The sequence below is a fragment of the Anticarsia gemmatalis genome, chromosome 17 (genome assembly GCF_050436995.1).
Source record: "Anticarsia gemmatalis isolate Benzon Research Colony breed Stoneville strain chromosome 17, ilAntGemm2 primary, whole genome shotgun sequence".
Taxonomy (NCBI): Eukaryota; Metazoa; Arthropoda; class Insecta; order Lepidoptera; family Erebidae; genus Anticarsia; species Anticarsia gemmatalis.
This window is the reverse complement of record NC_134761.1, coordinates 3,710,641-3,721,775: the sequence shown is the minus strand read 5'-3', so window position 1 is coordinate 3,721,775 and position 11,135 is coordinate 3,710,641. Positions and strand designations below refer to the sequence as shown.

At 39.5% G+C, this 11,135-nt stretch overlaps 1 protein-coding gene across 1 annotated transcript; it reads right to left on the bottom strand.

Moving 5' to 3' along the window:
• Window positions 1-2,368: 2,368 nt before the first annotated feature.
• Window positions 2,369-3,509, bottom strand: LOC142980106 (uncharacterized). The gene is made up of 2 exons (XM_076125414.1): window positions 3,372-3,509; window positions 2,369-2,846 (listed from the first exon to the last, which is right to left on the bottom strand). The coding sequence occupies exons 1-2, from the start codon at window positions 3,492-3,494 to the stop codon at window positions 2,424-2,426; spliced, it is 546 nt and encodes a 181-aa protein (XP_075981529.1). The 5' UTR covers window positions 3,495-3,509; the 3' UTR covers window positions 2,369-2,423.
• Between the last annotated feature and the right edge of the window lie 7,626 nt (window positions 3,510-11,135).

Here is an 11,135-nt window from a genome sequence, read left to right as displayed (position 1 = left end):
ATGAATATGGGACTAGTAAACGTCTGGTAATCTGACAAGAAGGGCTCAACCGATTAAGTTTGAAATTTGTGGATAGATAATGTACGCACGGTAGATCAGCAATTAAATAAGAAGCGCAGTTGTTACTGCAATGTACAGTAGTATTTCAAACACAGGATCAAATTATGAAAAAAAAACGGCTGATCAGAGCTGCGCGGATCGGCGAGTCTAAAATAACACGTGTGTCTGTTTGACCAGCATTAGTGCAATTACGCAATTATATTGCTCTCCGCTGGAATCGAATAGATTAATGCGTTGATTGGGCATAACATAATTAGCTTTGATAATTATCTTAACATTCAATAATTATGGCGTTTCTAGTTCAGTTTCAGCATCGATGTAGATCATCTCATGTTGATGAAAATGGGTTGAGGGCTATGACACTTTATCTTGATTTTAAGTAATGATTTGTGTATTTGCAAAATAAATGAACTGTATCAAACAGGCTACCGTCAGCAGTATAATGCCCGCCTTCCACTGCGAGCGGAGCGGGCTTCGTACGGACTCCGTTTAACTCGCAACGGCAATCTTCATAGAAGTGCTTCCACTGTGAATGAGCGAACGGAGCGGAGCAAAAGAGTAAAAAGAGTTACAAAAGTGGTGACAGAGTTGAGCGGATTTCTAACGGACTCCGCTCGACTCGCAACGCAAAATTTCATAGAAATGCTTCCATCGTGAACGAGTAAGCGAAGCGGACTGAGCGAGTTAAAATGGGTCCGCTGTGTCATTGTGTTGCGCGCTAGTTTTGAACGGACTAGAGTGATCGCAAGTTTTTCTCTTGGTGAAACAGCTTTTCTAAAGTTTGTGTCTTGTTTTGTAATATCTTCTTTTATAAGTGATAGTAATTCTTCAAACTGTTTTCTATCGACTCTAAAATAATTTTTGAAATATTCGTCTTGCAAATCGTAGAACATCCGCAACAATTCACCCTTGTTAGGTCTCTCTCTAATATGGTTGCTCATCCAAAATCTTGGTTTGTTACGCTTCTTTTTCTTGTTATAATGGTAGAGCAGCAAGCATTTATTTATTGTATTTACGTAGTCCTCTTCACTAGAATCGTCGGACATCATTTTCGTAAAATTTATCGCGCGACTTGCTTCCTCTGCGGACTACCCGGCACTGAGATATTTTTTCTGCGCCTCTTCGCTCATGGCTGCTGACAATGGAAGGCAAACAACTCGCTCATCTGACTCCACTCATTTCCCGCCTAGCTCACTCCTCGAAACTCGCCGGCAATGGAAGGCAAAACCCATTTTTCACTGAAACTCTTTCTTAATGGATGGTGAGAACTATTTACTCCTTTCCGCTCAGCTTTTTCCTACTCATTACCCTTTCGCAGTGGAAGGCGGGCATAAAGCTGCGGAATAACCCATGATCAAAATTCACATTTTTGTATACATTACATCCACCAGCCGCGAACCTTGCATACAAGACTCTCTACTAAGTTGTTGGACTATATCACCTTACCAAGCTAAATCTCAATCGGTCGAGCAGATAAACCACAAAAGCATAACAGACAGACAGGCAGACAGAGCTACTTTCATGTTAACAGTACCTAAGCTTGAAATTTCCATCGAAACCGTATCCCTAGATTCCCTAGAGCCTAGACCAACTCACAACGCAGCTCAACACAATCTAGAATATTTCCCGTATAAAAGCTTCAGGAACGAAGATTATTCTACTTTTTCACTCCACTCGCTTTTCCGCGCACGTAGTGTATAAACTATTTATTTGAATTAGTCACCCCAGCGACGAGCAAACGTGTTTCAAACAGGATTGTCAGCAGAGCAATGCATACTAGAACGAATACAAACACAACCAGTGTAACAAGAGCTCTGGAAAATTCTTCTAGTTTCGTACGACCAGTTTGAACTCATAACTGAAGGACAGAGGTCTAGTTACGTTGGTTACTTTGTATACTAGTACACTGTTAGTTCGTGCATTACATTGCTAACAATGTTGTTACAAAGATAAACTGTCATTTGGTTTGATTTAATGCTTTTTTTGTATCTTTTTAAGACTTTCTTTGTGATATGTAATATTGTTGAATAAACAAGCTTCTCTACAGTAAAAAATAAAACATAGTAAAACAGGGCCTATGGTTTTGACTGATCCTCTAAACGTAATCTGCCAAGAATACTAAAATTAGGAACAAAGTTCAAGTAGATAAATAATTGGATAAATCTGCTTTCAAGCAATAGAATTGACTTAACAGTAAAAATGACCCGTTATCATGTGAGGCGACTAAAAGCCGATGGACGTAAAAATAGACGTTTGACCTAACTATGTACTTAATAACGAAATATCAATCATAAATAATAACAAAAAGTATGATAAAATTCAATTTAATACTTAAAATGTTATCACAGTATCAGCAGTTTAATTCAGTAACCATGTTCTTTGTATCCTCCATGACCACCTTGTCCGGGGAAGCTACCCTGACTAAATCCACCTGGGCCAGAGTTACCTGGGCCAAAGTTTCCTGGTCCAGATTGGCCCGGACCAAATTGCCCGGGGCCAGAGTTACCTGGACCGAACTGACCGGGACCATATCCAAAAGGAATAGACTGGCCTGGTCCATAGCCTTGAGGTCCCGACTGTCCGGGCCCGTAGCCATAAGGAATCGATTGACTTGGTCCAAAACCTGCTGGCATTCTGACCATTAGGAATGGACTGGCTTGGGCCAAAGTTTTGTTGATATGAGTTTCCGGGACCAAATCTTTCGGGGCCGCCACCTGGACCGTATCCACCGTTGCCTGATCCTTGGTGATGATGTCCGTATCCTCCGTAGCCTCCATATGGTACACCTGAGAGGAAAACGAATAAATTAACAATTTTAGCAAAAAATACGTTATAGACGAAAATGTCAAATATGTTACCAAAATTGAGGGAGGTTTACAGTGGAATTCATCTGAGTTGGCAATCAATTCGTGGCAATTATTATTACTTGACTTTTCGGTCAGCCATAGCATTTAATCAGCGTCCTCTGCCAATGTAAAGTCTGGCATTCCAAGGTAAATTTCACGTTGATTCCCGTATTCTATATAAATTTTGCGATAACTCAAACAAGCCAAGGAATTTTAATAAGAAACGGTATGATATTTGACAAAAAAAAATACATATCCATGACTATTTAGTCCATTTCTATGCAACAATACACACTGCAATCGGTACATCATACGAGTACCTAATTTTAGTCACTACTTCACACCAACATAGACTAGAGAAAAGTTACGATTTCACAACATGATGCAACTCTATACAAATAAAACTCTTTGCGTCGTCGACTAGCGAAAATAATTATTGATATTACACTATCTTTGTTTAATTACCTGACATGATAGTTTTGAAATAAAACTCTGCCAATATAAATAGGTAGAACAAACACAAGTGATCCGATGGAATCCCGAACCAAACTGAGGGAATACTTGAGATAATATTGTTATCAAATACATAATAATATAGGTAGTTACTCTAGACTGCATTGGCCGCAATGAAATCACTTGTTTTGGTTCAACTTTGATATTGTTTCGGGTTAATAGATCATGATGTAATCCAGGAAAAGTGTTATGGAAACTTTGATGTTTTTTAGGGTAATTAATAAAATATTGTTATATAGGTGCATGATAGGAGCCTCCCCGCGGCGCACTCTGGAAGCAGCTAGGTTCGGTAACGCAGAACCTAGGCTGACTAATCCTTTCACCACAATGGTACAAACTCGCTCAAGTACTAGGCAAAACACCCAGCCTCTACCTCCAGATACCAACAACTCGCCTCAGAGTCAAAACGGCCCTTCTGAGGGCCAAAACAGGTTTTTACACCCTCAAAACCGTATTTCACGGCACCGACATGGTACAATAAACCCACTTCCACCCGCTGTAACTGTCGTGTCTATAAACATTGAAGGTTTCTCTATAGAAAAATCGAAAATACTTACAACGCTCTGCAAAAACATGCAATACGACATTCTTTGCGTTCAGGAAACTCACAGGGGTCCAGAACAAAGCAGACCTATGATACAAGGGATGTCACTTATAGCTGAAATCCCTCACGCAAAACACGGCAGTGCAATATTTGCAAACCCATCTCTCACAATACAATCAGTGTCATGCAGCGCAGTAAACGAAATTGAAATAATCACAGTCGATATTGGGAATTGCACCATAACTTCAATATACAAACCACCAAATATACCCTTTCAATTTACCAATACAGCAAATTTCAACAACCACCCCATAAAAATTATCATCGGAGACTTTAACAGCCACAGCTCAGCTTGGGGCTACGCCGAAACGAACTCGGACGGTGTTGCTGTTGAATCATGGGCAGAAACTATGGACTTCACACTGATACACGACCCTAAGCTCCCAACATCCTTTAATAGTAGGAGATGGCAACGAGGATACAACCCTGATCTCATATTTGTTAGCGATAATATCAGTCATCTCTGTGAAAAAACCGTCTCTGGCCCCATCCCACACACCCAACATCGGCCGATAGCCTGCCGAATCCAAGCCGCTGTTAAACCTACTACTGTACCCTTCCGTCGTCGTTTTAACTTTCACAAAGCCAACTGGGAGCTTTTCTCCGACAACATAGACACAAAACTAAGTGACTTGCCCCCTGTACCCAATAATTACGATGAATTTGTAGACATTATATGGAAAACCTCCCGTAAGTGTATCCCTCGAGGCTGTCGTACTCTTTACATACCCGGCTTAAATGGCGATTCTGCAAAAATGCTTTCCCATTACCAATCTCTCTATGAGAGGGACCCCTTCTCGGAGGAGACGCTCGCGACAGGGGAGGAGCTGATGCGCTTAGTAAGCGAGAGCCGCAAGCAGAGCTGGATGAAGCTCGTTGATAGCGTCGATATGACACATAACAGCAAAAAAGCCTGGACCACTATCAGGAAACTCACGGGAGACCCACCACAGCCCACAAACCCTGGAAAGGTGTCGGCAAATCAAATTGCCCATCAACTATTGTTAAATGGAAAACCGCCGCGACGATTGACCAGAACCAAAACACCTTTAACAATAGGTCCAGAAAATGACAACCATAACAATATTAGCAAACCATTTACACTAGATGAATTAGCTACTGGAACACACGCCCTAAAATATGGTAAAGCTGCTGGCATAGATGACATAACAACGGAACAAATCAAGCGACTAGGCCCCGTGGCGACGTCATGGCTTTTGGAAATGTTTAACTCGTGTCTCAAAGACCTAAAGATCCCAAAACTGTGGAGACGAACCAAAGTCATCGCACTCCTTAAGCCCGGTAAGTGCCCATCGGACCCGAAAAGCTATCGTCCCATTTCGTTGCTATGTCACACGTACAAGCTCTTTGAAAGACTGCTACTTAATCGCCTCACACCCGTCCTAGAACCAAGACTGATACCCGAGCAAGCCGGTTTCCGCCCAGGCAAATCATGCACAAGCCAGACTCTTAATCTGGTACAGCACATCGAGGATGGTTTCGAAAATAGAAGCATAACTGGTGTCGTCTTTGTCGACTTGACCGCTGCATACGACACTGTCAACGTAAGAAAGCTTCTGGGGAAAGCTCATGCTATGACCGGTGATCTAGGTTTTGTCAACATACTGCGGGAAGTTCTGAGTAATCGGCGTTTTCAAGTACACATAAATAATGACAAAAGCAGGTGGCGATTTCAAAAAAATGGGCTCCCACAAGGTAGTGTACTGGCTCCTGCACTCTTCAACATATATACAAACGACCAACCTAGCACACCAGGCACCAAACGCTTTCTCTACGCAGACGACCTTGCGCTAGCTGCCCAGACGTCGAGCTTTGAAGAGTCTGAATCACTGCTTACAGTAGCTCTGGATAGACTTGGCGACTACTACGATGCAAACGCTCTAAAGCCAAATCCATCCAAGACACAAGCATGCGTCTTCCATCTGCGTAACCGTGAGGCAAAAAGGACTCTAAACGTATCGTGGAGAGGTGTAAACATAGAACACTGCAATCATCCGCGCTACCTGGGCATTTACTTGGACCGTGCTCTGACTTTTAAGGCTCACTGCTTTAACACAAAGCAGAAAGTCGGAGCACGAAACAACCTGCTGCGACGTCTCACATCTTCGTCCTGGGGGGCAGCGCCACATGTACTCCGAACCACAGGCCTCGCACTCTCTTTCTCGGCTGGCGAATACGCGTGCCCAGTGTGGCACCGTTCCGCCCATGCTAAGGAAGTCGACATAGCACTTAATGAGACATGTCGCATCATAACGGGCTGCCTTAAACCTACCCCGCTCCACTTACTTTATCCCCTAGCAGGTATAGCTCCGCCCGAAATACGTCGGGAAGTAGCTTGTGCAGTGGAGAAACATAAACAAGAGACAGATACTCGCCACCCACTGTACAACTACGAAATGTGTCGCGCACGACTTAAAAGCCGAAAGTGCTTCTTAAGAACTGAGTCTACAAACGCCAACCCACAAGTAGTTAGAGAGAGCATGTGGGCTAACAAACGACCAGTACCCGCAGATTTTCCTAAACCTGCAGAGACCCTGCCACCGGGACATCAACTGCCCTGGCCAACCTGGAGATCCTTAAATCGCCTGAGATCCCAGGTTGGCCGGTGCAGAGAGAATATGGCAAAGTGGGGCTTCATTGATCCATCCCTATCGGGCTGTGACTGTGGGGCTCCATTGCAGACAATGGCCCACCTGCTCTCCTGCCCCAAGTGCCCTCAAACCTGCACGAGAAAAGAGTTATCGGATGCAAGCCGTGACGCCGTGGCCGTAGCCAATTTTTGGGCAAAACATATATAGTTATTTTAATATATATACATATACATATATCCGTATTTATCTTTTACTAAGTAGAAACTGGAGGTAATTAAGTACGACAAAAAAAAAAAAACCATTGACACGAAGAAGAAGAAGAATATAATATATTTCTTATGGAACTAAATAGACGCAAAAATAGCTATATAATAATCTCGACTCACATATTATGTATTACTCCAGAATGAAAACGCTTAATAGCTAAATAGTATTGTAGCATGCTAAATATGTCATTATGAAAATACTTGCTGTTTTCCAACTTACCATTTGAGGCTACGGCTAGAGCCAGAACAAGGCACGCAATCTGTAAATTAATAAAATAGAATTACCTTTAAAGCCATTATTATTTGCAAGTTTCATACAACTGACATAAAGAACTAAAATAAGTTACAATGCTATATTTGTTAATTGATTTCCAATCACTTTTTCAAATGATATCAAGCTATTAGTTAAATTTCCAGATGCCTAAGCCATAGGCATGAATATAATATGAGTCTAAACCGCTACTGAGGACAGTAGTGTCAAACTATAGTGTCACAGAAAAAAAGTATCGCTTGACAACACTACTAGTGCCACTTAATATCATATCAAGGGAAATAACCAGATAAAAGAAATAACTCACCTTAAACGCCATTTTTCAAACTAAATACTACACAAAATAATTAACCAAACAGTTGTATCGTAACTGTATGTCGAAGTATTGAGATCAGTATATATACAAAGCGTTATCACATATTTGAGCGTTGACCTCTCACATACGACCGGACAAACAATCAACAAATATATCGTCATCTTCGCGGAATTACTTAGATCATCTCACTAAAGTCAACATTCCTATCAAACTCTCAGAAAATGGCCGAATTTATGCGATATTCCAAATAATTAATTGTAAACAAAAATATTTATGATTAGTGATAAGTTATACTAAGTATTTGTGTTAGTTCTGCGAATTGTAAATATTAGGGAAGTTAGAAGAAGAATATTTCTTAACTGCATTGTTAATTTGCTCAATATCATACTTATACATGAAGGACAAGCTGAGAGCTTACAGTGAGTTGCGCTAAACGTTGGAAATGCATTGAGAGTGATTGGAACCTAAGCCCCGGCTAGTCCGGAGATGGGCTACCACAAACTGTAACCCACAGCGACTCTATGTCAAAGGTTCCAAAAACCTTTGAACTCAAGAACACCTTCACTGGTCTTCTCAAAAGTATAATATAAACAACTTACAAAAATGACCAATTCTTCAGTTCTTCGTTCCAATTCTCAATATAATTTCCAGTGTCGTTTTCTCCGAGTTTAAAGACTCCCGAAGATAATGAAAGCTCTAGTAAATCTACTTTGGCTGGGATAATGTCGTTATTTCATTCCTACAGGCGGCTGGAGGCTTGAAGCGGCTGCATTCTTTGACCCGGCGATTCTTTTTACAATGAATTCAATTTAAACTGGACCGTTTTATTTCACATGGTAACAGGATTTTTGTTAAAGTTTCGAGAGAATGCGGAACGATTTAAACGGATATGGAACGTGACCAATGAAATGTGTTGCGTGTTGTATACGACGGGTACATCTTTACTGAAGAAATGAGCGCATATTTCATGTGCAGGTTAAATTCTTGTTGAAGGACATTGAACTTCTATTGAAAGGTCCTAGATTTCCAATCGTAATTGCTTTGAAATATACATAAACCTACACCTTTGTTAAATTGTGAACTCAGTAAGCTCACTATTACACTTATACTGTAGTTCGATTCTCTACTACTATCGACTACCGACAACCGACCTGTCATCGAGAAATTTTGTATGAAAATCTGATCAGTGCCTCTGACGGGTGTCGTAGGAAACATTTTGGCAGTACATCCTAAATGTCGAAATTTCGGTAGCTAGCCGGTTGTCGGTAGTCGCTAGTGGTAGAGAATCGAGGTACTGATCTATTTTATTACATTTACAATCAAAAATAAAATTACTAGCCCTCTTTTAGATAAGTTCTAATAAACGTATCTATACTTCAAACTGTTTTTTTCTACCGTAAAGTAGCGTATTGAAACACCAAATTGAGTTGTTATTTCGTCATCGTCTTACTGTAGTACCGCTTCCCAAGTAAGTGTAGTTTGCATACAGGTCAGGACGCCCGGCGACGTCTCCGATGTCAACAAAGACTTAATTAACTCGTCTCCTGCCTTGAGAGCCCTCTCTGAAGCCATTTCACACAAACCTAATATGAGCGTATATTTTACACATGTTGAGTTTTAATATGTAATATTTTTTAAACAAATTTTGGACTAGCGAAGTTGGTAAGTTTATAATTTTGTGATATTTTTCTATCTTAAGAGTGTGTTGCGTTTCAGTGCATCCGATTTCGTTAGTTCGATTCCCAAACGAAAACAGGACTCAATATTTTTTAGGCAGTCTTAAATAAAATCTTGTTTGTAGTCTGGTCGTGATTTATATGTTTGCAATATTTTCTGTGAAGCAAGATTAGTATTTGTGCGAGAATCGTCTCAAATATTACGAAAACCCTATAAATTAAAACTTATCAACTTTCAAGACATCTTGTAACAGTTATCAAAATTTTAGAAATGTATTTATTTATCTTTTCCTGTTTCGAGGTTTGGAAGTGAAAATTCTGTTATCGGTAGAAAATTTTCCCTGAAGACTTTATGTTTCCTGTTGGCTACACTGTGAACTAAATAAAATAACATTTTGTTGTTTCAATATGGAAGAGGTCACTCTTGAAATTTTTCTTTAAAAAACAAACTGCGCCTTCGTTCTTATACATTCACAATTTTATCGCCAAAAATCATAGTTATTACAATATTTTACACATAAAATAACCACACATAAATTAATTTAGAAATAGAACCATATCTTTCAAATTCATATTCCACAGACGCCGCGGAATGGCCGTTCTGTGTTGCCAGTGCTAATAAAAGCAGTTATTACCAAGATTATGAAACGTTAGCCTCTTTGTTGCGTCGTCACCTCCTTACTTGCGTTTTATTAAGAATACTGGCATATTACTCGTGTTTCCTTTGCTATAAAACTCCGTATGTAACAGAGTACCTAGTTAATGTTGTCGTTTATTCTCGTACACCGAATTTCGGGTTGAAAATTGCTCTCTCATTAGTCCCATACATGGAATTTCCTCATGTTTTAATATTGTATAAAATATTTCTTTGTTGTCTTTAATTTTCGAAACAAAATTGCATGTATTATTTTTTTATTAAGCGTCAGTTGAATACAGGCGATTCGTTTGTGCACGGTACAATTAATTTTAATTGACTAAAATGGCCGGCACTGCGAAAACATTACGCGTCAAAGGAGTTTTTAATTTCACATAGCCTTTGCCGGCGCAAGCAACTGAAAGAAATTATGACCGTTTTCCCTTTGACAAAGAATGAAACTATATTTTAATATTCACTTGATACCAAGTGTATATTACAAGCGTAATTGAAAAGTGAGAATTCATAAAGCATTTTTCCGAAGTGTTTCGTAATAAATTGCGAACAGTAATATTATTCAGCTTTCATCAATGTTTCCAATTAGCTCTTGTACACGGTATTTCTTTTAATTTATGTTTTTATTTAATGACAAAGTATTCTTATTAAGTGCAAGACAAATTTGCATTTTTTGTCCTTTGATCTAATGGTGGATCTAGGTTACGAACATACTTTAGTATATCTAAACGTTTCAACCTACCACCTCCAACGCTACCAATGCATTGGGAAGTCGTGGGTTCGATTCCCACACGGAACAAATATTTGTGCGATCCACAGATAGTTATTTTGAGTCTGATTGTACTTTGTGTCCCTTGTTCATAAGTTTGTAGGAGTCACCGCGACACTAGAGTAGTACATAACGCAAGAGTTGTCTTTTTAAACAGAAAAAGAAAGAGAAAATATCTTAATATTTTGGCAAAGGTTAAATGTGATTAAATTAGTACTTATCGACTTCGCAAACTTTAATGCATTTCTAAATGACACTTATTAATTACATTTCGTTATTAAAAGCTTTTATATCTAATCAAGAAGATGTTCTAAGCATCAGTTTCAATGTAATTAGTATTCATTAGCAATTAAAATGCAAAGCAGACTTTTACTATTAAAAGTACAGCCATTAATAGATAGATTTCAACTGCTGTCTGCTATTCAGCATTTTCTAAGAAAAGCGGATCGCGAACATTTGCAATGAAGAAAGAAAATTCTTGCTTCAATGCAAATTATTTTCTTTCAATTCTCAGAAAAGAGGCAAATGATGAATAAGATTTATAGTTTCTGAG